This window comes from Indicator indicator, chromosome 17 (assembly GCF_027791375.1).
Source record: "Indicator indicator isolate 239-I01 chromosome 17, UM_Iind_1.1, whole genome shotgun sequence".
NCBI classification, from domain to species: Eukaryota; Metazoa; Chordata; class Aves; order Piciformes; family Indicatoridae; genus Indicator; species Indicator indicator.
This window is the reverse complement of record NC_072026.1, coordinates 23,221,505-23,247,809: the sequence shown is the minus strand read 5'-3', so window position 1 is coordinate 23,247,809 and position 26,305 is coordinate 23,221,505. Positions and strand designations below refer to the sequence as shown.

At 50.7% G+C, this 26,305-nt stretch overlaps 1 protein-coding gene across 1 annotated transcript in view; it reads left to right on the top strand.

Moving 5' to 3' along the window:
• The window catches only part of GPC4 (glypican 4), a 107,492-nt gene that overhangs the window by 67,316 nt on the left and 13,871 nt on the right, over positions 1–26,305 (top strand). Inside the window, exons 3-4 of the mRNA XM_054388620.1 lie at positions 3,346–3,737; positions 23,520–23,685. Of these exons, the coding sequence (XP_054244595.1) occupies positions 3,346–3,737; positions 23,520–23,685 (558 nt within the window). The remainder of the gene's footprint in view (positions 1–3,345; positions 3,738–23,519; positions 23,686–26,305) is intronic.

Here is a 26,305-nt window from a genome sequence, read left to right as displayed (position 1 = left end):
GAGTTTTTAGGGTGTCAGGGAGTGATAGGACTGGGGGGGGGATGGAGCAAAACTATAAATGGGGAGATTCAGATTGGATGTCAGGAAGAAGTTCTTCCCCATGAGGGTGGTGAGACACTGGCACAGGTTGCCCAGGGAGGTGGTGGAAGCCTCATCCCTGGAGGTTTTTGCAGCCAGGCTGGATGTGGCTGTGAGCAACCTGCTGTAGTATGAGGTGTCCCTGGCCATGGCAGGGGGGTTGGAACTGGCTGAGCCTTGAGCTCCCTTCCAACCCTGACAATTCTGTGATTCATATTAACCATAACCAGTTTATTCTCCTGCCCAAACTCATTTCATTGGTTACACTCCAAAGTGGAAGTTGAATAAACTGTGTCCAGGAAGCTGAACAGACTATAAACTGTAGAGCACTTCATCTCTCCAGCTGGGCTAGAACCAGCTATGTTCATTAATTATCCTGAAGAAAAAAAAAATGCAACCTAATGAGCAGCAGCTACCTGTGCACCTGCAGTCTTCCAGCCAGCAGCTGCCCAAAAGGAAGGTAAATAAAGGAAATTAAAACTTCCCACCCCACCCAACCACTTCTAAAACCCCAGGTCCTTTTCTGCTGGGCAGTTTTGCAGCCACTCTGCCCCAAGCCTGGAGTGTTCATGGGGCTGTTGTGAGCCAAGAGCAGGACCCAGCAGCTGGCTTTGGTAAACCTCATACAGCTGACCTCACTGTGGCAGTTTTAGGCTGTGCCTAGAAAATTTTCCACAGATCTTGAACAGAAAGTGATGGAATGTAAATGAGTCACCACTGGATGCAGAAGGGAAGATAATGATAAATTCTAAATAATCCCATTGGTCTGAAAACCAACATAAAGTGAGATCTGGAAACTAACTCTCTCTCTTCTTGCTTCCTTCACTCTGGCAGATACTAGCTCTGGCTTCTGCTGGCTTTGCTGACCTTGGCTGCATTGCTTTGTTGTGGTTAAGTACTAACAGCAACTCTCTGCTTTTCTCCCTTCTTCTCTAAGCTCGTGGCCAGGGAGGAAGGGAGCAGGGAGGGGAAAGCTGTTGGTAACCCTCTGGTTTTGTCCAGGGGGGGTTCTTGTGTTGTTTAGAAATTGTAAATACATGGAAATATAGTACATTTTGTACAGATTCATTGCATTTCATGGTTTAGATTGCAGTTCTGCTTGTAAATACAGCTTCATTTGCTGCCAGCTGAGCTGGTCTGGCAATTTTATGCTGGGGGGGGCGGGTGGTGAATTTCAACCCACCACACCTCAGCAAGGCAAAGGCTTTGTGGTGGGCTGGTCTTTGCTTAGCCCCACGAGCCAAGGCTTTGGTGGCACTGTCTGGGTAGAGGATGTTCTTTAAGCTGCCCAGGCAGCTGCATCTGGTGTGCCACACACTGTCAGGTCAGTTGGTGATGAGTGATGCAGGAGTGTGTGGCACTGCCAGTCTGCGGCGACAGCGCTTGGGCAGCAGCTGCCTTCTGGCACGAGGCAGCCTCAGGCTCTCGGAGGGGGAGCCAAAGTGGGGGATTGGCTTTTAGAAGTTGATGAAACCCAAGGGCCCTCTTCTGCCCTTCATCAACAGAAAAATCTCTTCTCAGTCTTGTGCCAAGTGTGTAGCCCTTGGATTTAGAGTAAATGCTGGCTCGATTGTGGAGTTGTTTTGGGGTTTTTTTTTGGTGGTGTTGCAAAAATCTGAAGTCCCCATCTGCAATTGAGGCCAATTAGGTAATTAGAGACAGGCCCTGCCTGGAGACCTGACAAACTTGCAAGACAGGAGAAGGAACCAGCAGGTAGATTTTTGTGGGTTTGAATTGTGTTAAAATGTGTTCATTTTGGAGGCTGATTTACAATCACCGACTCCAAAGAATTGACAAGGACTGAAAAAGAGCCATTTGTGCCAAACCTTATTTAAGAAAAAAGCTTCACCTTTATATTTTTTTTTTCCTTTGTGCTCTCTGAAAGTCTTGCTCTTTGAAATGATTTCTTCTAAGCCAGCTGGCTGGACACATAAACTCCTCTTTTTCTCTTTTTGCTGGCTTTTGCCATGATGGCCAGTTTTGTTTCAAAAGAAATCTCACTCACACAAGTCTTCCAATCTGGAGAGAGGTTGCTGAAGTTGGTTTGTGAAGAGTAATCCAAAATTGTGAGATGGAGAAAGTGTTGGAAGATTTTTAGGGAGCCCCTTAACTTTCCATTTCATTTGGGTGATGGTCTCCTTATGCTGAGTTTCCCAGTTAAGCAGTGGCAGTGGTTGTAGGAGTGTGTGAACATACAACCCAGTGCCCAGTAACTTCTTTGTAGTGAGGGTGCTGGAGCACTGGAACACAATCACAGAATATCTTTGGTTGGAGGAGACCTCTGAGATCATTCAGGCCAACTTTCAACCCAGCACTGCAAGGTCAATGCTAAACAATGACCTAATGAGGTCCACATGCCACTTGAACACTGGCTCTGGCAGGGAAGTTGGACTAGATGGCCATTGGAGGTCCCTTCCAACCCCTAACATCCTGTGATCCTGTGAACCCCAGGGATGGTGACTCCACCACTGCCCTGGGCAGACCATTCCAATGTTTGAGAACCCTTCCAGTGAAGAACTGTTTCCTGAACCTCTCCTGGTGCACCTTGAAACTATTTCCTCTGGTCCTGTCACTTTCCACCAAGGAGAAGAGGCTGTCCCCTCCTCCCTCCAACCTCCCTTCATGGAGGTGTAGAGAGCAATGAGGTCTCCCCTCAGCCTTCTCTTCTCCAGACTGAACAACCCCAGCTCCCTCAGATGAAAGGAGGTTGCAGTGAGGTGGGGGTTGGTCTCTTCTCCCTAGTTTGAGGTGATAGAATGAGAAGAAAAGGCCTGAAATTGTGGCAGGGGAGATTTGGATTGGAGATTAGGAAGACTTTCTTTACTGGAAGATTGGTCAGGCAGCAGAGGGAGGTGGTGGAGTCCCTGGAGCTGGCCCACACACTGCTTGAACACCCCCAGGGGTGGTGACTCCACCACTGCCCTGGGCAGACCATTCCAATGTTTGAGAGCCCTTCCAGTGAAGAACAATTTCCTGATATCCATCCTGATCCTCTCGTGGTGCACCTTGAAACCATTTCCTCTGGTCCTGTCACTTTTCACCGAGGAGGAGAGGCTGCCCCCTCCTCACTGCAACCTCCCTTCATGGAGTTGTAGAGAGCAATGAGGTCCCCCCTCCAGAGACGGTGACTCCACCACCTCCCTGGGCAGCACATTCCAATGGCCAATCACTCTTTCTATGAACTTTGTTCTCCTCACCTCCAGCCTAAACATCCCCTGGTGCAGCTTGCGACCGTTGTCCTCTGAATCTCCTCTCCCTCTTCCCCAGAGTTCTTCAAAGAGCTGCTGGAGAACGCGGAGAAGTCCCTGAACGACATGTTCGTGCGGACCTACGGCCGCCTCTACATGCAGAACTCAGAGCTCTTCAAGGACCTCTTCGTGGAGCTGAAGAGCTACTACGTGGGGGGCAGCGTCAACCTGGAGGAGATGCTGAACGAGTTCTGGGCACGCCTGCTGGAGCGCATGTTCCGCCTGGTCAACCCCCAGTACCACTTCACCGACGAGTACCTGGAGTGCGTCAGCAAGTACACGGAGCAGCTGAAGCCCTTCGGGGACGTCCCGCGCAAGCTGAAGCTCCAAGTGACCAGAGCCTTCGTGGCCGCCCGCACCTTCGCCCAGGGGCTGGCCGTGGCCAGGGACGTCGTCAGCAAAGTGTCCGCGGTGAGCTCTTCTCTTTTGGGTGGTGCCGGGGTGGTGGATGGGTGCCTGTCACCCTTACTAGGGGCCTTAAGGGTGGTGCTGGTGGAAGTTGAGCACAAGGTGGGAACCAAACAGCGGTGCTGTTCTGTGATCATAGGGTGTTAGAGGTTGGAAAGGAGCCTCTGGAGATCTTGCGAGTCATAGAATTCACCAGGTTGGAAAAGACAGTAGCACAGTAGCACAGTCTCACAGTATATCAGAGGTTGGGAGGGACCTCAAGAGATCATCAGATCCAACCAGCCTGCCAAAGCAGCATCACTTAGGGTACTCTGCACAGGAATGCATCCAGGTGGGGTTGGAAAGTCTCCAGAGAAGGAGACTCCACAACCTCCCTGGGAAGCCTGTTCCAGGCCTCTGTCACCCTCACTTTAAAGAAGTTTCTCCTCATGTTGAGGTGAAACCTTCTATGTTCAAGTTTGAACCCATTGTTCCTTGTCCTAGACCTTTGAGACCTTGTCCAAGACCTTCGAGATCATCAAGTCCAACCTATCATCCAACCCCATCTGATCAACTAAACCATGGCACTGAGTGCCTCATAGAATCATAGATCTGTTAGGGTTGAAGGGACTCCAAGGATCATCCAGTTCCAACCGCCCTGCCATGGGCAGGGACACCTCACCCTAGGTCAGGTTGCTCAGAGCCACATCCAGCCCATCTTACTTTAAACACTTCCAGGGAGGGTGACTCCATCACCTCCCAAGGCAGCACATTCCAATGGTCAACATCCCTGCCAGGACAGGGCCATAGAATCCAGCGCAGGTCCCACAGGAACACATCCAGACAGGGCTTGAAAGTCTCCAGATAAAGAGGCTCCACAACCTCTCTGGGCAGCCTGTTCCAGGGCTCTGGGACCCTTACAGTAAGGAAGTTCTTCCTCATGTTGAGGTGGAACCTCTTGTACTGTAGTTTCCATCCATTGCCCCTTGTCCTATGCCAGGGCACAACTAAGCAGAGGCTGACCCTGTCCCTTCCTTCCTAACCCCCAGCCTTCAGATATTGATAGACATTGATCTGATCTCCTCTCAGTCTTCTCCTCTGCAGACTACACAGCCCCAGGGCTCTCAGCCTTTCCTCACAAGGCACAGTCTGGGGACACCACCACTAGCAGCAGGGATGTTTCCCAGATTAATGCTGTCTTCCTGCCTAGGGAACATCAACAAGCAGGAATTAAATCCCTCCTGCAGTGGCAATGACCATGTTTGCTTGTCTAATGGCCACATCTTCTTCTTCTTAATACTGCCTTCTAATTACAGGGAGTCACAGGTTCCCTGGGCATCCATTAAGGGGCAGCTGATGATTTGCTCCTTGCTCCTAGGTGCAGGGAGAGGCTGTTGGCACGAACAAAACAGGACCTGGATGATAACAGCAAGCCTGATCCATATGCACAGGGCAGGAGTCAGTTGTCCCTGGTGCCACACAGGCAGCACAAGTTAGACTTTTGTCCTAGATTCACATTTTTGGGAGGTCAAACAGATGTGATGTGTTGGCCACTTAGATATCATAGAATTGTTTTGGTTAGAGAGGACCTAAGATCATTGAGTCCAGCCATCAACCTAACACCATCGTGGCCTTCAAACCATAGCCCAAAATCCAATCTCCAGACAGCTCTTGAATGCCTCCAGGAGGTGTTAGGTATTAGATGATAGGTTGGACTTGATGATCTCTGAGGTCTTTTCCAACCTGGCTGATTCTGGGATTCTGTGATAAGGTAAACACTGAATCAAGGGAATGTTAAGGGGTTGGAAGGGGACCTCTGGGGATCATCCAGTCCAACCCCACTGCCAAAGTAGGGGGCACCCAGGGCAGGTCACACAGGAATGCAGCCAGGTGTGTTTTGAAAGTCTCTGTAGAGAAGGAGACTCCACCACCTCCCTGGGCAGCTTCCTGTTCTTATAAACCACTTTGGAGAGGTTTAACTGGGGTGATTTTTTGGTTTTTTACATGACATTTGTCTTTAATTTGTACAATCCTAGAACCATAGAATGGTTTGGGTTGGAAGGCACCTCCAAAGGTCATCTAGTCCACCCCCCTGCAGTCAGCAGGGACATCCTCCACTGGATCAGGTTGCTCAGAGCCTTGTTGAGCCTGACCTTGAGTATCCCCAGGCATGGGGTCTCAACCACCTCCCTGGGCAACCTGTTCCAGTGTTCTACCACTCGTATGGTGCAGAACTTGTTCCTAACATCCAATCTAAATCTTCTCTAATCAAACCATTTCCCCTCATCCTGTCACTGCAGGCCTTTGCAAACAGCCCCTCTGCAGCCTTCTTGTAGTCCCCTTCAGGTACTGGAAGGCTTCTCTAAGGTCTTCCTGGAGCCTTCTCTTCTCCAGGCTGAACACCCCCAGCTCCCTCAGCCTGTCCTCATAGCAGAGCTGCTTCAACCCCCTGATCATTTTCATGGCCTCCTCTGGACCTGCTCCATCAGCTCCACGTCCTTCCTGTGTGGAGGGCTCCAGAGCTGGATACAGCACTGTAGGTGAGGTCTCAGCAGAGCAGAGGGGCAGAATCACCTCTGTCCATCTGCTAATTTAGTCTGAGTTGTGTGGTGTAAGGAGCAGGTGTGCTAACTCCCTTGAAATGACTGTGTAAGAGAAATATTAGTGATTCCCTTTTAACACACTCAGCTTATTTCCTGTGGGCCACAGAAGATTTAGTGCAATAATTTAATGGGGCAGAAAGAGGTTTACTGTCCCTCTACCTGGTTACAGAGGAATAAAACACCAGGCTGAAAGGACAGGCAGTGTTTGAATCACCCTAAGTGCCAAGAAGGGAACAAAATAAAAAAAGGAACAAAAGAGAAAATCAAAGCTGGTCAGCTGCTCTCAGGAGCAGAATGCAATTTTAGAGGCAGCACAAGCAGTGTTGTTAAGTGAGATAAGCATTCCAATTGCTTTGTCTCACAGGGGTAATGTTTAAATATGGTCTCTCTGGAAATGAAACAATAATTAAAAGCCTGCTTGCAGGTTAATTTTTCTTGAAGACACATGAGAAAAGCAGCCTGAGATAACCTGCATGTGTGATGGGGCAGAGAATATCAGCAAGAAAAGAGTTGCCCTCCTAATAGAGCCAGGCTCCAGGAGCAGGTTGTGATTTAATAGCAGTCCTTGGACACCTTGAGTCTCCATTTACTGGAGATGACTCCAGTGTGAGGTGTGTCTGCATGCTGCTTGTTGAGGTGGAGGATGGGTGCTGTGGAGCTCCCTTGGTGACACATGGGGTCCCTCTTTCACAGATTTCACAGACTCACAGATTGCATCAGGGTGGAAGGGACCCTCAAAGGTCATCTTGTCCAACCCTCCTGCAGTCAGCAGGGACACCTCCAACTAGATCAGGCTGCCCAGGGACACATCCAGTTTGGTCTTAAATGGCTTCATGGATGGGACCTCCACCACATCCCTGGGCAACCTCTTCCAGTATTCCACCACCCTCATTGTGCAGAACTTGCTGCTGATGTCCAATCTCAATCTCTGCTGCTCTATTTTAAAACCATTGCCACTTGTCCTATCTCTCCAAGCCCTTCTAAACAGCCCTTGCTCAGCCTTCCTGTAGTTCCTCTTCAGATATTGAAATGCAATTCTTAAGGCCTCCCAGGAGCCTTCTCTCCTCTGGGCTGAACAGCCCCAACTCTCTCAGCCTGTTCCCATAGGAGAGGTTTTCCAGCCCTCTGATCATCTTGGTGGCCTCCTCTGGACCCACTCCAGCAGGTGCATGTCCTTCTTGTGGGGGGGGCCCTTTATCTGGACACTACTTCAGGTGAGGTTTCACCACAGCAGAGCAGAGGGGCAGGATCCCCTTTCTCCATCTCTGGCCATGTTGCTTTGGATGCAGCCCAGGCTGCCATTGGCCTTCTGGGCTACCAGTGCCCATTGCTGGCTCCTGTCCAGCTTCTGCCTCACCAGCACCCCAAGTCCTTTTCTTCAGGGCTGCTCTCAATCTTATCCTCCCCCAGCCTGCATTGATATTGAAGGTTGCCCTCACCTAGGTGCAGGACTTTGCACTTTGCTTTATTGAACCTCATGAGGTTCTCCTCAGCCCAGCTCTGCAGCCTGTCCAGGTCCCTCTGGATGGCTCCCATCCTGTCCTTCACTTACCAACCACACCACTCAGATTGGTGTCATCAGCAAACTTGGTGAGGGTATCCAGTCTCAGGGATGCTCTCCTGTGTGGGGGAAGGAGATATGGAAGGGAGAACCACTCCTGGCCAAGCTTTGTGTCGCCACGCCAAGTCACTGGCTGAGCTTGCTGACCTCTTGGTTGGGTTTTCAGATTTGGTGGCTGTTGTTTCTGGCTCTGGGGCAGGTATTATAGAATCACAGAATCAGTCAGGGTTGGAAGGGACCACAAGGCTCAGCCAGTTCCAACCCCCCTGCCATGGGCAGGGACACCTCACACTACATCAGCCTGGCCAGAGCCTCATCCAGCCTGGCCTTAAACACCTCCAGGGATGGAGCCTCAACCACCTCCCTGGACAACCCATTCCAGGCTCTCACCACTCTCATGGGGAAGAACTTCCTCATGTCCAGTCTGAATCTCCCCACTTCCAGCTTTATTCCATTCCCCCAGTCCTGTCACTAACTGACACCCTCAAAAGTCCCTCCCCAGCTTTCTTGTAGCCCCCTTCAGATCCTGGAAGGCCACAAGAAGGTCACCTCGGAGCCTTCTCTTCTCCAGACTGAACAGCCCCAACTCTCTGAGTCTGTCCTCATAGCAGAGCAGCTCCAGCCCTCTCCTCATCCTGGTGGCCCTTCTCTGGACACCTTCCAGCATGTCCAGATCCCTCTTGTAACAGAGGCTCCAGAACTGGATGCAGTACTCCAGGTGTGGTCTCAGCAGAGCTGAGCAGAGGGGGAGAATCACCTCCCTTGCCCTGCTGGCCACACTTCTCCTGATGCAGCCCAGGCTCTGCTTGGCTCTCTGGGCTGCAAGTGCTCATTGACAGCTCCTGTTGAGCTTCTCATCCACCAGCACCCTTAAGTCCCTCTCCTCAGGGCTGCTCTCCAGCCAGTCCCTGCCCAGCCTGGATTTGTGCTTGGGATTGCCTCGACCCAGCTGCAGGACCTTGCCCTTGGTCTTGTTGAACCTATTGTGGTCAGGGGATGAGACTTCCACTGCTGGAGAGTGCAGATGAAGTATTTGGATGGGAAGTCCATCCACTGAGCCCCAGCAGGGCTTTGGGAAATGTGCAAGCACTTGCTAGGCAGTGAGTGTGCGTGGCTGAGGGATCAGGTTTATGCTCCATCTGCTCAGAATTCATCAAACTTTCTCCAGACTCGACGCAGGACCACGGAGGGCTTCAGTCCTCACATCTGGTACGAATCAGAGTCGTGAACCCGAGGTGGCGTCGTGATTTCTCTTTCCCTTTTGAAGATCCTGGCGTGTAGAGTTGCATTCAAGTCTAGAATTAATTGCTTGAGTGTGGAAGGTTAGCCAGAGACCCACTCAGCTGCAAAAAAAAAAAACCAAAAAGAAAATAGCTGGCACGCCCTGGATGCTCACCACCCTTTCCACCTCACCCCCACGGGTTGCACTGGAAATCCTGCAGCAGATCAGCTTGTTGAAGCCTCTTCTGCTGAGTACCTGAGCTGTCGTTGCAGCAGTGGAAGGAATAATTATCTTCTCTGTAGTGTTTTCATCTTGTTGGGTGGAAAGCTAACACCACCCTGCTGCAGGACACGCTGGGAAAGTCTATCCAGGAGTTTAAAAGCTGCTCTGCGGTTGTGTTTTGGGGCTTCCCCCATGACATCCAGATGAGCCCAGCTCTGCTCAGCTCAGGGTAATGACTCTGGTGACTTTGTTTCCTTAGTGTTTTCATTCAAGAGTTGGAGTGGGATGACTGCTTATAGCAGGGATTAACTTGAGGGATCAATCTTCTCTTCTCCTTTGTGGAAAAGAAGCGTCCAAAGTAACGCAAATTACTTGGAATGCTTTTTTTGTAACACTCAAAAAAAAAACCAACTGAAGTGAAAATCCTCAGGAGGAAGAGGAGGAATCAAAGAATCATTTCAGCTGGAAAAGACCTTTAAGATCATCAGATCCAACCATTAACCCAACAGCCACCAGGTCTGCTGCTAAAACACGATTGAAAACATGCAAACTACTGCCAGACTCAGCTGTTTTCTACTTTCCTGGGGTGCTATCAGGACAGCAGAGAGCATTTTACAGTAGGATGGCCTTAGATAGCTTTTTAAGGCTCCTATGTATGTTTTACATCTTCACTAAGCAGATGAATTTAGGAAGGTCTCTTCTCTCTAGTATCAGGTGATAGGATGAGAGGAAATGGCCTGAAATTGTGCCAGAGGAGGTTGGGATTGGAGATCAGGGAAAAGGTCTTTGCTGCAAGAGTGGTCAGGGATTGGAAGAGGCTGCCCAGGGAGGTGGTGGAGTCCCCATCCCTGGAGGTGTGGCACTTTGGGACATGGTTTAGTGGCCATGATGGTGTTAGGTTTACAGTTGGACTTGATGGTCTTGGAGATCTTTTCCAACTGAAAACAATTCTGTGGTTCTGTAATACTGGAGAGCTGCAAGTGTGTTTGATTTCAGAGCCAGAGTGCTAGAAGAGCATTAATTCAGCATTGGATCAGAAGCCCTGTACTGCTGCCCAGACACACAGTGCAGAGCAAGCACAGGCTTCTTTCAATGTGGCTAAAAAACACAGTTCTGATGCTCAAGCCTTCACCCCTCCATTTCCCTCCTTTGGACCCAAAAAGTACAAAATTCTCCAGATCCATCCTGAACAGCTTATCTGAGAAGAAAAGCCAGGATGCCTTTTTTTCTTGCCTGCTAGAGATGTGTCCTGCATCTGAGGTGGGCTGCAAGGGGCTGGGGGCCTCCAGTGCTTTCCTCTGTCATGTGCTGACGCCTGGTGCTTTCCCTCTGACCTTCCTGCCCTCGCCTTGAGGAGACGGAAATCTGCCCCCCACCCCCTAATTGCTCCTTTGCTGCATAGCCCTGGCCAGGACCTAAAACCAGCCAGGTCAAATTGCTGCCAGCAGTGACATTTCCTGCCCCAGCCAAGGGTGGAAAAAAAAATTAAAAAGGCAACAAATAGGAGCAAAGCCCAGGGTGACCCAAACATGAGAACCTACAACTGAGCAGTTCTCAAGTGGCAGAGATGTTCCCTTAATTAGTTACATGCAATTAAACCCACAGCCTGGGCAAGGGTCAGGATGCTTTGGAGGGCAGTGTGCCATGGGGCTTGTTTGGTGCAGGTCAGCTAAAGGCGTGGGGTGGAGGTCTCTGCTCTGAGGAGAAGGTGAAGTCAGGGACTGAGCCTCCTGACAGTGCTTTGGAGAGTCAGGCGGAGCCTGTCTGAGCCAAGGGGTGGGAGGGGAGGTCAGGCTGCAGTGAGGGAAGTGAAGGACAAAGCATGCAGCTATGAGGCATTGAATCCCTGCATTTGCACCACCATCTCTGCAAGAGCTGCTCATGGGACCTCCTGCAGTTGCAGTGGTGGTGAGAGTTTTCTGCAGCTCCCCCCTCCTCAGGAGATTTATGCTGAGGAGCTCTTGTTCTGGGGTTCTTTCACCACTTTTCCCTCTTGCCTTTGTGTCCCATCATTTGAGGACCTGCCAGGAGTTTGAGACTCCCAAATCACCTTCCTGACAAGGTGTGTGCTGAACCCACGTGAGGTAACAGTTGCCACCAAAGCATCTAGGCTGCTGGAAGGGATCTTTGGACCCTGTCTGTTTTGTCCAGGGCAGGCAGCAGCTTCAGTTGTACCCAAGAAATGCTTGGAAGCACAGATAGGAGCCATAGGGAATCAAGCACAGCTTTGTGTGTGTTCCTAGTACACCTACCTCATCATCTGCTGTCCTCAAGAGGCACTCCTAGCCAAGAGGAAGCTGCTGGAGATGTTGGCAGTGGCTGAAGGAGGTTCTCAGCTTCCTTGCTGTCAGCATTTCTTCTCTGAGGAACTGTGATGCATCCAAGGAGGAAATTTTCTTCCATCTGTTTCTGAAAGAGAATCACAGAGAGGGGACAGGTGATTGCTTTTCCACTCCAGGCCACTCCAAAGCTGGAGCTAGAGCCTGGTGGCTTTTGAAGCCTCTTTGTCCTGAGCTACTTCATCTCTAACGAGGCATCCATCGAGCACAAGGTGATCTGCTGAACCTGCCTAAACCCCCCACCTACTGCTGACCTCCTGGCCAAGAGGGCCAACAGCATCCTGGGGTGCATCAAGAAGAGTGTGTCCAGCAGGTCTAGGGAGGTTCTCCTTCCCCTCTACTCTTCCCTGGTGAGACCACACCTGGAATACTGTGTCCAGTTTTAGGCTCCCCAGTTCAAGACAGGGAGAGAGTCCAATAGGGAGCTACAGGGGTGACTTAGGGACTTGAACATCTCTCCTGTGAAGAAAGAATGAGAGACCTGGGGCTGTTCTGTCTGGAGAAGAGAAAGCTGAGAGGGAATCTTATCAATGTCTATAAATACCTGAGGGGTGGGTGTCAGGATGAAGGTGAAAGGCTCTTAGTGGTGGTGCCCAGTGATAGGGCAAGGAACAACAGGTACAAGCTGAAAACCAGGAGGTTCCACCTCAACATGAGGAAACAATTCTTTCCTCTGAGGCTGCTGGAGCCCTGGAGCAGGCTGCCCAGAGAGGTTGTGGAGTCTCCTTCTCTAGAGACTTTCAAAACCTGCCTGGATGCATTCCTGTGTGGACTACCTTGGGTGATCCTGCTTTTGGCAGGGGGATTGGACTTGATGATCTCTGGAGGTCCCTTCCAACCCCTAACATTCTGTGATTCTGTGACCTGTGGGAGCTCCCACACCTCCAGCTGCATCTCCTGAACTGTGGCTTCTGCCTTTTTTGGCATGAATGCTGAATGTGGACCAGACACCAGCTTTGGGGAAGCCGTGATGAAAGCAATGAAGCAAAGAATTAAGGTCTGTATCCAAAAACATTAGGGCCCTGAGCTCCCATTTCAGTAAAAGTTGTGCTCCTGCTACACTTATATCTATTTGAGGATCTGAAAATGTAGTCAGAGAGCAAAGGTCCAATCTCCCTTGGTATGGTTTTTGGCCTTGGTTTGACCTTAGTCCTTCTACAGGAAGAAGTTTGTATTCCTCCATCTAACAAAGTTGGACAGCCTTTGGGCAAGGGCAAATCCCCTCAGGGCAGTGACAGAAATGAAATGTGCTGCTTGCATGCATTGAGGGAAGGTGAGGGCAGATGCTGCTGCTTCTTGGGCAACTGAGAAACAGCCAGAAGAGCCAAGGAGCAATTTTGAAGTGGTGCAGAGTCACCTCTCAAGAAGCAGAGCTGTCCAGGCAGCAAAGCTGTAAGCCAGGGGGGGCAGACCGAGGAGGGGCTGCCATGCACAAGGACGTTGCCTTCCACGTGCCAAGGGCAAACATTGGTGCAGAAAACAATACCAAGCACTTCTCCACATCAAAGATGACCCTGAGAAGACCTGCCAAGAATGTGGCTGCATCTGCCTTCAGCTGCAGCCGTCTGAGGGGCTGTGCTAGGCGTAGCCTTCAAAGCATGCTGGAGCAGCAGGCAGCAGGGATTTAAGGGGCTGAGGGCATGCCTGGATGCGGGCTCGGAGCTGATGGCAGCTTGCAGGAGCATTCCAGCCCACTGGGCTGCTTTCTCATTTCCTTTTCTTTCTTTGACTCCCCCTGCACTGTGGTTCTGCTGCTGCTTTTGAAAATGATGTGAGGGACAGCTAAGGAAGTAGCTGCCAAGATAGATGCTGGCATTGGTTTGGCTCATTAAAGCAATCAAAATGCTCCTAATTACCTGCTGTGCCTCTGGGCTGGGGAGAAGAGAGGTGCTTTGGAGAACAAGCTTTGTTTGAAAGGCACCTTGGTCCTCAGGACAACCAGAGCAGGAGATGCAGATCCTGGTGGCACTCTGGAAGTGTTTTGGTGGAGGAGGCAACCGCTTGGCTCTGCATGGGCAGGGGCTGCTGACAGGGAGGACAAGCACAAGGAGAAGTCAAGCACAAACAGCTATTAAGAAGGAGCAGGTTGAGTGACTGATGAGAGGCAATGGCTTTGAGCTGGAAGAGGGGAGATTTAGGCTGGAGATGAGGAAGAAATTCTTTCCAGTGAGGCTGGGGAGACACTGGCACAGGTTGCCCAGGGAGGCTGTGGATGCCTGCACCCTGGAGGTGTTCCAGGCCAGACTGGATGAGGCCTTGTGCAAGCTGGGCTGGTGAGAGATGTCCCTGTCCATGGCAGGGGGGTTGGAACTGGATGATGTTTAAGGTTCCTTCCAACCCAACCCATTCTGTAATTCTATGATTCATTTAGAAATGGGGGTTCTGGTGGGGGGCAGAGGGTGAGAGGCTGGGGAGGACTCCACCTCACCCACAGTTCTGATTCTGGAAATGGATGATGTTTAAGGTCCCTTCCAACCCAAAGCATGCTGTGGTTCTATGATGTGCTTCCCAGTAGCTCTGCTGTTGCTCTCTGGCAGCAGCACATCCAGAGGAGGGGTGAAAGCTGCAAGCAGGGAGCGGAGCGGAATTGGACTCTTGAACTTTTCCTCCTACAAGATAAAGCTGCAGCAGACATCGCCATGGGTAGCGAGTGCTGACGTATCACAGAGCCCTGCAGCTCCCAAAGATCACTGCTAAACGTGCTCCCTTGTGCAAGACCTTGGAGGCCCAAAGCTGTGGCTGAACCAGATGCTTTCTACATTATTGATGTGCTAGCAGCAGGCCAGCAAAATTGCCTAAATGCGTAGTTAGGTCCAAAATAGTTTCATTGTAATGTTTGGGGTGGGGAAGCAAACCAAGAGCTGCCTGAGTGATCTTCTGCTCCACAGGGAGCTGGATGCCTGGACTGACACGTGCCAAGAGGGCTGGAGCACCTCTGCAAAGGGGACAAACTGAGGGAGTTGGGGTTGTGCAGTCTGGAGAGGAGAAGGCTCCGAGGAGACCTTCTTGTGGCCTTCCAGGATCTGAAGGGGGCTTCAAGAAAGCTGGGGAGGGACTTTTTAGGATGTCAGGGAGTGATAGGACTGGGGGGAATGAACAAAACTAGAAATGGGTAGATTCAGATTGGATGTCAGGAAGTTGTTCCCCATGAAGGTGGTGAGAGACTGGCACAGGTTGCCCAGGGAGGTGGTGGAAGCCTCATGCCTGGAGGTTTTTGCAGCCAGGCTGGATGTGGCTGTGAGGAACCTGCTGTGGTGTGAGGTGTCCCTGCCCATGGCAGGGGGGTTGGAACTGGCTGAGCCTTGAGGTCCCTTCCAACCCTGACAATTCTATGATTCTAAGATTATGCTCTTGCAGAACAGGAAGGAAAAAATGATGCAAGTAAGGTTGGATTGTCCCAGAAATGAGTGATTCCTCAGTTGTCTGAATTGGCTGCTCACCTGCAGCATCCCACAGTCCTGAAGGACAGCATTGGAGGTAGTTTCTGAAGCCATCTTTCTGTGTCACTGAGAAGTTAGTCCTTCATAGAATCATTAAGGTTGGAAAAGACCTCTAAGTTCTATAGATTCATAGAATGGTTTGGGTTGGATGGGACATGAAAGCTCATCCAGTTCCAATCCCCCTGTCATGGGCAGGGACACCTCTCACCAGCCCAGGCTGCTCAAGGCTTCATCCAGCCTGGCCTGGAACACCTCCAGGGAAGGGAAATCCACAACAGGGCAACCTGTGCCAGTGTCTCACCACCCTCCCTGTAAAAAATTCTCTTCCTGATACCTCGTCTGAGATCATCAACCTTCTGCCAAACACCTCCATGACCACTTCAGTTTTCCTCATCCAGTGTTACTCAGCTGTTGTGTTTTGGGGTTCAGAGAGAACCCAGGTAAAATCAGCAGCAGTTTCACTGCGTTTCTGCTCCAGTTGTTGGATTTCTGTGTTTTCTGGTGGCCGTGCTGCTGGCATGGCAACGCTGCTGTTGTGCAAGCTTGGAGAAGAAGCAAGCCTGAGTTATCAGTGTTATTATAAATAGTTATTAAAGCTGACAGGATTTCAAATGTTGCTATTAACATTCTTAATGTTAACTTGAGGGGAGAGGGAAAGAGTATAAAATGTGGCTTTGGCAGCTGGTGGGAGTTCTGTCATCCTCCCTCAGCCTATTCCTTGCCTGGGGAAGGAGGGGGGGAAAAAAGAACCTGGTTGTTTCTCTGAACTTGATCTGCGTGCACAGATCTGTTTATCTTGAGTTGTGGTGGCTTTGTTGGAGGCTGTTCAGAAGGCATTTCACATGAGAGGTGTCTGCTTTAAGGATGAAGTTTCTGCCAAATGTATGCAGCCATGTATGTGCAATTGCCAACAAGTTGGAAAAGGCTAAGGATGCAAGGCAAAGGGTTTTGTAGAGTGGTTTGGGTTGGAAAGGACCTCCAAAGGTCAGCCAGTCCGACCCCTTTGCAGTCAGCAGGGACACCTCAACCAGATCAGGTTGCTCAGAGCCTTGTCAAGCCTCACCTTGACTATCCCCAGAGTCAAGGGGGCCTCAACTACTTCCCTGGGCAACTTGTTCCAGTGTTCCACCAACCTCCTGGAATAGAACTTCTTTCTTTGTAACATCCAATCTAAATCTACTCAAACCATTGCTCCTTGTCCTATCACTGCAGCCCTTTGGAAACAGTCCCACTGTAGCCTTCTTGTAGCTCCCTTCAGGTCCTGGCAGGCTGCTATTAGGTCTCCCAGAGCCTTCCCTTCTCCAGGCTGACCACCCCCAGCTCCCTCAGCCTGTCCTCGTAGCAGAGGTGCTCCAAGCCCCTGCTCATTTTCATGGCCCTCTTCTGGACCCACTGCCCTTATGGGAGACTGCAATGGGACAGGTATGACAAGGCACCAACAAACCCCAGGGTTGATTATACCAAGAGCATGTAAGTTTTACAAGAAGGTGTTGTCCCTTCACCAGCCAGTGGAAGCTGGGGAGGAACCTTAACAAATATGACATGAAATCATAGAATAGAATCATAGGATCATTAAGGATGCAAAAGCCCATCCAAGATCAAATGCCCCCTTCTACCCAACACCTCCAAGATCATGAGACCATGCCCTAAAGTGTCACATCTGCTTGTTTTTTTGAACACTTCCAGGGATGGTGACTCCACCACCTCCCTGGGCAGTCTGTTCCAATGCCTGACCACTCCATGACTAAAAAAGTTCTTCCTAGTATTTGAATGAAGCCCAGAACTGTTTGCCTTTCACTTGGGCTTTGTGGTTTGTGTGCGAATTGGGCTTTTTAAGGAGCGAGTTCAATGCGAGTGTGAAGACTTGGTGCCCAAACACATCTGTTAGCAGCTTTTAATCTTCACCTTTGAGAAAGTCCATAGATAGGGACAAATTGTGATTTACATGATGAAGCTGCAGGGTGATGGATTGCTGGGGTGGTGTGGAGTGCCATGGAAAGGAAATAAATTTCACAAGATAAAAGGAGGGAGCTGGAGTGCATTTACTTCTCCTAGAAGCTTTCACATGTTGCGTGCACTACAGCATGCTGCTACCTGGGCTCAGATCCACCAGAGTAAATCCTCTTCAGCAAATAAAGCTTGGTTTGGGACCTTTGCTTTGTTAGGAAAGAGATTATTTGGGTTTGAGGGTCATTCTAGAGTAGAGTTTGATTGAATCTGAGTTGCTTTCCAAGATAAACACCCCCCCAGAACAAAGCATATCTGGGTTTACTGTTACATGCAATGGTGTTTTAAGAGCTTGCACCTGGTGTGGCAGAGCAGACATTAAAAGCTTGTGAAGAATTGCCAGGGCAGCATATGGCACATCCCACTGACAGCTCCAGAGCTGCTTTGGAGCGGGCACGGGCCCCTGGCGAGGGAGTGAGGTTCTCACTGCACCCACACGCAGCAGTTGAGAGTCTATCCCTGGTGTAACCAGGGCTAAGTGCTCACCATCTTCCCTGAAGCATCTCTCTCCCTCGCAGCTGAGCTCTTCTCCTGCATTCATGCTGCTTTCTGACATGGTAAAAATGCCAGAGCTGGACTGATGGATTACCCCAGTGTCCTCCTGCATCAGTACTGCAAACTGAGAGCTTGCCTGAGGGTTAAAGAATCAGGGAATGGTCCAGGCTGGAAGGACCTCCAAAGGTCCTCCAGTCCAACCTCCCTGCAGGCAGCAGGGACATCCCCAACTAGATCAGGTTGCCCAGGGCCTCATCAAGCCTCACCTTGAATGTCTCCAGGGAAGGGTCCCTAACCACCTCCCTGGGCAACCTGTTCCAGTGTTCCACCACCCTCATAGTGAAGAACTTCTTCCTGATATCCAGTCTAACTCTGCTCTTCTCTAGTTTGAAGCCATCACCCCTGGTCCTGTCCCTGCAGGCCTTTGCAAACAGTCTCTCTCCAGCCTTCCTGTAGCCCCCTTCAGGTACTGGCAGGCTGCTATTAGATCTCCCCAGAGCCTTCTCTTCTCCAGGCTCCCTCAGCCTGTCCTCGTAGCAGGCTCCAACCCCCTGATCATTTCTGTGGCCCTCCTCTGGACCTGCTCTCTCAACTCCATGTCCTTCCTATATTGAGAGTTCCGTCACTACTGCTCTGTCCAGCAGTCACCGCAGGCTGGGACTTGTCTTTCCCTCACCCCCTTTGCCATCAGCTCTCTGGTGGGCTCAAAGCCACAAACTCACTTGGGGAAGAAAGCAAAACCCTGTTTGCTTTTACATTCATCCTGGGTCTTTGTTGAAAGGACTTAATCCAAGTGCCCATCCCATATCAAACCCCACCTGGATGCATTCCTGTGCAGACTACCCTAAGTGATCCTGCTCTGGCAGGGGGGTTGGACTTGATGATCTCTTGAGGTCCCTTCCAGCCTCTGAGATACTGTGAGACTGTGATATCATCTGCTGTGGAACGCAGGCAAGCAGCTCCAGTTTCCCCTGCATCTGCTGGGATTCATAAAGAGGAACCCCTATGAAATATCAAAGCAGGGGGATGCTGCAGGACTGTGAGCCCTGGAACCTAAGATGGGAAGGTGACTTCCTGAAGGTCACTGCTGGGTGAGTGGGTGGCTTTTTTTTTTTTTCCCAGCCTGCTGCCATGCAATCCCTTTCATAAAGCTGCAGCTTTCCATGATATTTTCCTTGGATATTAGGAAAAAAAAATGTCTTCACAGAAAGGAAGGAGATTTAGCCTAGAGATTAGGAAGAAATTCTTTACACTAAAGGTAGTGAGACACTGGAACAGGGAGGTTGTGGATGCCCCCTCCCTTGGAGGTGTTTAAGGCCTTGAGCAACCTGGGCTAGGTGTCCCTGCCTGTATCAGGGAGGGCTTGAAACTGGATGATCTTTAAAGTCTCTTCCAACCGAAACTGTTCTATGAATCTATGGAATACTGTGTCCAGTTTTGGGCTCCCCAGTTCAAGAAAGACAAAGAACTGCTGGAGAGAATCTAAGGGAGAGCCAGGAGGATGCTTAGGGGACTTGAGCATCTCCCCTGTGAAGAGAGCCTGAGAGCCCTGGGGCTGTTTAGTCTGAAGAAGAGATGACTGAGAGGGATTTGATCAATGTCTATCAATAGCTGAGGGGTGGGGGTCAGGAGGAGGGGGCCAGGCTCTTTTGGGTGGTGCACAGTAATAAGCCAAGGAACAACAGGTTCAAACTAGAACATAGAAGATTTCAGCTCAACATGAGGAGAAACTTCTTTAGAGTGAGGGTGACAGAGCCCTGGAGCAGGCTGCCCAGAGAGGTTGTGGAGTCTTCTTCTCTGGAGACTTTCCAAACCCACCTGGATGAATTCCTGTGCAAACTACCCTAAGTGATGCTGCTCTGGCAGGGGGGTTGGACTCAATGATCTCTGGAGGTGCCTTCCAGCCTCTGATACACTGTGAGACTGTGAAAGGGTTCTCAGGCACTGTTCCAGGCTGCCCAGGGGGGTGGTGCACCTGGAGGTGCATGGATGTGGTGCTGAGGAATGTGGGTTAGTGGCTTAGTAGCAGTGGTGGATTGTGAGCTGTAGGTGAGCTTGGACTTGATGATCTCAAAGGTCTCTTCCAACCTCCACAGTTGTATGGTTCCATGACAGGACTGGGCTTCCTGTTCCTGTTCCTTCTCCTGTTCCTCATTCCTCTTCAAACTGCTCTAGCACCTGGCTGGTGCTCTCCACATTTTCCCAGTTTTCTTCCCAAGGAGCATGCAAACCACTCCTTTGTGCAGACCACTCCTAGGACAGCCAGAATCTGCTGCTAAGCCTCAGGACTAGGTGTGGTGGTTCCTGGCACCTAGCACCAAGTGACTCAGGAAGAGCTTTTTATCAGAGAAACAACTGAATTATTAATCTTGGGACATCCTTCAGAGCTCTGTCTCTGGGTGTGAGATGTTATTTCATTCCCTCTTACCTCCCTTCCCCCAGCCCTTTTTTTGTTATGCAAGGCCTGCACCATCTGGATGGCAGATGATACCTTTACATTTGTCTGCTTGCAGTTTTCCAACCATAAATCATCTGCTGTAGCTGGTTTGTGTTGCTCCAGCTCTTCCCAGGGCCTGAACTAGCTCTGCTTTAAAGCCACGCTGCCCCAACAGGGAGCTTTCTGCTGGGGCTCCTGCTCCTGCTGTGCTTTCCTTCCAGATCTATAGATGTGTGCCTGCATGGCTCTGGAGCCTCTGAAACAGCTTCTCCCAGCCACCACAAACAGCTTTCTATGTTGGGTCTCCTTTTGCTCAGCCAAACAGGCTCTGTGCAGACAAAAGAGTAGGGTAAAGAGGTGTCTGAATCACAGAATCACAAAGTGTTAAGAGGTTGGAAGGGACCTCCAGAGAAGAGGGCTCTTACAGTGGCCTTCCAGTACCTGAAGGGGGCTACAGAAAAGCTGGGAAGGGACTTTTTACAAGCACCTGTGATGACAGGATGAAGGGCAATGGTTTGAAACTAGAGCTGGGTAGATTTAGATTAGACATTGGGAAGAAGCTCTTTACTATGAGGATGGTGGAACACTGGAACAGGTTGCCCAGGGAGGTGGTGGACTCCCCCTTGTTGGACACACTTTGGTACATGTGTGCTGTTGAATTGATGGTTGGACTTGATGATCTGAGGAGGTCTTTTCCAACCTTAGAGATTCTGTGATTGAACTGAGATTCCTGGTTACAGAACCCAAAGACCTGGAGAGCAGCTTGGGTGAGTCGATGTGTCCCTGTGTCACAGAGCCACAGAATGTAAGAGGTTGGAAGGGACCTCCAGAGATCATCAGGTCCAACCCCCCTGCCAGAACAGGGTCACCCAGGGTAGTCTGCACAGGAACACATCCAGGTGGGTTTGAAGGTCTCCAGGGAAGGAGACTCCACAACCCCCCTGGGCAGCCTGCTCCAGTGCTTCATCACCCTCACTGTAAAGCAGTTTCTCCTCATCTTGAGGTGAAACCTTCAGGTTTGTATCCATGATTAGCATTGCTGGCCCAGCAAACAGCAGCACTGAGCTCCAGCTGCTGCAGAAAATTGTTCTGCTGTCTTTCTAACCAGCTCCCCTGCCTGCTGCAGAGACACCATGGCCTTTGTGGAGCTCTCATGAGCACGACTGATTTTTGTGTCATCTCTTCTCAGAAGAGGGTTCAAAAATCTACTGATGTTATTAGCAAAGCCATCCTGATTATCATCATGGAATCACAGAATGCTGTGAATTGAAAGGGACCTTAAAGATCATCCAGTTCCAACGCCCCTGCCATAGGCAGGGACACCTCCTCCTAGAGCAGGTTGCTCAAGGCCTGCATGTAGTGGGGGGTTTCTGGTTTCTTTTTGTTGAAATCTGTTGTCTTCTACTTTCCTGTGCTGCCAACAGGTTTTTGCACCAGAAGATCATGTTCAGGACAAGAGGCAATGGGCACAAACCTGAACATAGGAAGTTCCATCTAAACATGAGGAGGAAATTCTTTACATTGAGGGTGGTGGAGCACTGAATCAGGCTGCCCAGAGAGGTGGTGGAGTCTCCTTCTCTGGAGTCATTCAAAGGCTGCCTGGATGCCATCCTGTTCAACCTGCTCTAGGTGATCCTGCTCTGGCAGGGGGGTTGGACTCTCTCTCCAGAGGTCCCTTCCAGCCCCTAACATTCTGTGATTCTAAGATTCAGTTTCTCCATAGCCCTGGTGCTGAGGAAGGCTTTGCCCTAGCTGAGGTCCTCTGTGTGTGTGTGTGGTATCAGGTCTGCCTTGCATACAATTATCTCCATCCAGTCCTGTCATCCTCTCTGCCATGAAGTTGTTTTCCACAGCTCCAGCAGGCCGTTTGCAGTGAATGGCTTCTGTCTTCCTTGGGGCTGTGTTTGTCTCCTCCTTCAGCACAGCCTTAGACCATAACTTAGAGTGCCCTCCATAAATGCCTTGCAAGAAGCCTCAAGTGCATTGCCTAAACCACCAGAGACTGCTTCTCTTTTGTTACTCCATCTCTGATCCCATCTTCATTTGCTGTGTTCAAGTGTGGCTAATTAACACTTCCCCTTGCTCTTGAGGGAGCTTAGTGCCTTAGAGGGACCCACCACAGGCTCACCACCAGTACATGGAGTTAGAGTTAATGGTCCTCAGCCCAGCTGGGTGGAAATGGTTTCAATGAGTGTTTTGAAGCTGGGCCAGAGAGTGAATCAAACATGACTGACCATGAGTCACTTTGGAGAATGGCCTCATGGAAGGCTCAGAGGGTGACGTCCCTGCTGCAGATAGCTCTGCTTGCGCAGGCAGCAGATGCACCTCGGCTTCAAGGGGCCTCCTGGCTTTTCCTGGGCTGTGGGGCTGGAGCTGCCAGCTCCTTTGGGTGTGGGGAGCAGGCTTTCTCAGCATGCTGAGTGCTGAGTGTGAATGACCCTGGGTGTCTGTCATGTAAATGCTGTGGTGCAGGAGTTGGACATGAAATAAAGGAGCTGCTCTCTCTGCCCGAGAGCCCTGCTGGGCGATTGTCCAGGAGGAGCCTCAGTGCTGAGGAGGAGGAGGGCACACTCTGGGTAGATGTAGTATGGGGATAGCAGCAGGCTTGGGACCATCTTGGCCACTTTTTCCTGAGCAATCCTGGTGTTAGCCTGTGTTTGCAGCAGGGCTTGGGCAGCACAGCCTCGCATCATGCCTCTTGGCTTGCTTGCTTCTTATCCACCTTCCCTGGTCTTCAGAGCTGCATGGCCTCCCTGGGTGCTTGTCCCTGCAGCCTGGGGAGGGGTCCCACAGTACACAAGGTGCGTTGCAGTTTTTGCAGAGGTGGAGACCTCCCATGCTCCCTGGAGTGGCAGGTACACCCAAGGAGGTGAACTGAACCACCTCATCTGCTCCAACTGGACAGCGATGCCTTATCCCACTGCATCTCACAGAGTCATAGAATGCAGCAGGTTGGATGGGACCCTAGAAGGTCATCTTGTCCAGCCTCCCTTGCAGTGAGCTGGGACACCTCCAAACAGATGGAGTTACTCAGGGCCCCATCAAGTTTGACCTTGAATGTCTCCAAGGATGGGGATGGGGTCTCCACACCCACCTGGGCAACCTGTTTCCAGTGTCTCATTGTGCTGAACTTCTTCCTGATGTCCAACCTCAATCTCCCCTGCTCCAGTTTCAAACCATTGCTCCTCATCCTGTCCCCACAGGCCCTCCTGAACAGTCCCTCCCCAGCCTTCCTGTAGGTCCCCTTCAGATACTAAAATGCAGCTCTAAGGTCTCCCTGGAGCCTTCTCTTCTCCAGGCTGAACAATCCCAACTCCTTTCAGCCTGGCTTTGTAGGAGAGGCACTCCGGCCCTCTCATCATCTTCCTGGTCTCCTCTGCACACCTCTGATCCCACCCACCCAGGGACAAGTGTGGGGAGTGTTTTGCTTTTGTGACCAAGGGCTAATTCCCTCCTCCTTCCCTCTTTGTCCTGCTGCAGGTGAACCCCACGCCGCAGGGCACGCGAGCGCTGCTGAAGATGATGTACTGCCCGCACTGCCGCGGGCTGCTCTCGGTGAAGCCCTGCTACAACTACTGCTTCAATGTCATGAGAGGCTGCTTGGCCAACCAGGGGGACTTGGATGCTGAGTGGAATATCTTTATGGGTAAGGCAAAGGCAGTTCAAGCTGTTCAAGCTGCGTGTGAGTGGATGTTGATGCTGTGTCCCTCACCCGAATGGCTGCTGGATGCGGCCCCGCTGATCTGTGGCAGGTTCTTTAGGTGCCTGTGGGTGCCTTTTCCTCCCACACCTTTGTATACAGCACACCTTGGTGCTCTTCACCTTAGTTTCTAAATAAGTCAGGGAATGGCTGAGGTTGGAAGGGACCTTATAGATCATAGAATCATAGAACTGTCAGGGTTGGAAGGGACCTCAAGGCTCAGCCAGTTCCAACCCCCCTGCCATGGGCAGGGACACCTCACACTACAGCAGGTTGCTCACAGCCACATCCAGCCTGGCTGCAAAAACCTCCAGGTCCAGGCTGGGTGGGGCTCTGACATCATCTCAGAGGTCATCTACTCCAACCCCACTGCCATGGGCAGGGATGCCTCTGAACTAGACTTGGTTGCTCAAGGCCTCATCCATCTTGGCCTTGAGTACCTCCAGGGCATTCACAACCACTCCAGGCAACCTGTTCCAGAGTCTCACCACGCTCCTGCTGAAGAACCTCTTCCTAGGATCCAGTCTAACCCTGCTCTTCCTCAGCTGAAATCCATTCCCCCTTGTCCTGTCTGTAGGCACCCTTATGAAAAGTCATAGAATCACAGAACTGTCAGGATTGGAAGGGACCTCAAGGATCAGCCAGTTCCAACCCCCCTGCCAAAGGCAGGGACATTTTCCACTAGATCAGGTTGCTTGGAGCCACATCCAGCCTGGTCTTAAAAACCTCCAGGGATGAGGCTTCTACCACCTCCTTGGGCAACCTGTTCCACTGTCTCACCACCCTCATGGGGAAGAACTTCTTCCTAACATCCAATCTGAATCTCCCCTTCTCTAGCGTGGATCTATTCCCCCTAGTCCTATCACTACCCAACACCCTAAAAGTCCTTCTCCAGTTTTCCTGTAGCTCCCTTCAGGTACTGAATAGCATCTATAAGGTCCCCCCAGAATCTTCTCCAGGCTGAACAACCCCAGCTTCCTCAGCCTATCCTCACAGCAGAGGTGCTCCACCCCTTGGATCATCCTTGTGGTCCTCCCCTGGACTTGCTCCAACAGTTTCATGTCCTTCTTATGCTGGGGGCACCCAGAACTGGATGCAGCATTCGAGGTAGGGTCTCACCAGAGCAGAGTAAGTGAGACTTCTGTTGTGTCAGTGACCTGCTGTAACAAGCTTTAGGAGGATGGAGCTGCCATGGGTGTGTAGGCTTGGAGTGTCCCTTCTTACTGAACCAAGCATATGTGCAAGCCATTCTTTCCATGCTGCTCCTTCTAAATCATTGTCACCATACAGCTGTCCTCCCAAAGCCAGCTTGCTTTCTCAGTAGCCTGGAAATGTTTAGGGAAAGCTGTAGGTCTGTGTTTTACATTTAAGGAATTGAATGGGATGTGTGTCTGAGTCTGTCTTTAAACAGCTCATTTGGCACTTGTCCACCACCTTTTGGAAATGTTGATCAGCCTTAATGTACCACTGGGTAAGTGCTTTTGCCATCCTCTTCCTCCTGTTTCCTGCTCTTCTGTGCTTTTGTAGGGCCACATCTCAAATACTGGGGTCAGTTTTGGGCTCCTCATTCCAAGAAAAATATTGAGGTGCTGGAGCAGGTCCAGAGAAGGGTAACAAAGCTGGCAAAGGGTTTGGAGAACAGGGCTGGGGAGGAGCAGCTGAGGGAGCTGGGGGTGTTTAGTGTGGAGAAGAGGAGGCTGAGGGGAGACCTCATTGCTCTCTACAGCTCCCTGAGAGGAGGTTAGAATGAGGTGGGGGTTGGGCTCTTCTCCCTAGTATAGGTGGTAGAATGAGAGGAAATGGCCTCAAGTTGAACCAGGAGAGGTTTAGGTTGGATATTAGGAAAAAGAGTGGTGAGAGATTGGAAGAGGCTGCCCAGGGAGGTGGTGGAGTCCCCATCCCCGGAGGTGTTCCAGAAATGTGTGGCCATGGCACTGTGGGACATGGCTTAGTGGCTGTGGTGGTGGTGGGTTGATGTTTGGACTCAATGATCTTAGAGGTCTTTTCCAACTGAACCAATTCTATAAACATTATTACCTGATACATGAAATTTAGGCTGAGGTGTGAAGTTCTGCCATGGGTCAAGGCTCAGCAGAGATTGAAGTAGATGATGTGAAGAGTTTTCCTTTGCACTCCTTTTCCAGGAGCTTTGATTTTCCTGTGACCCAGCAGCCATGGCAAGCAGTGGCTTCACTCCACTTAATATGTCATGAGGTGCACTTGTGGAGCATCTGCCACTGCTGACAAGGCTGTGGTGCTCTTCCCATCCCACTCATGAAGGGGAAAAAAAAAAAAGACCATTAGAAAGAAAATTCACTTAAAGGGAAAAAAAAGAAGGGAAATTGCTGCTTAACTGTCATTTCAGGCTGGACTGAAATCTTTGAACTTGTGTTCCCCTGCTTTGTGTGCTGCCTTTTCACTTTGCTGCCCATGCCAACTAGATGTGTGCAGGGTTATTATTTTCAGAAAGCTTTTTTTTTTTTTCCTTTCCTTTTCCTTTTTGGCCTGTGCATTCCATAAAGGGAGTTAAATGTGACACTAAATTCTGTTCCCAAGTCATTCTCTG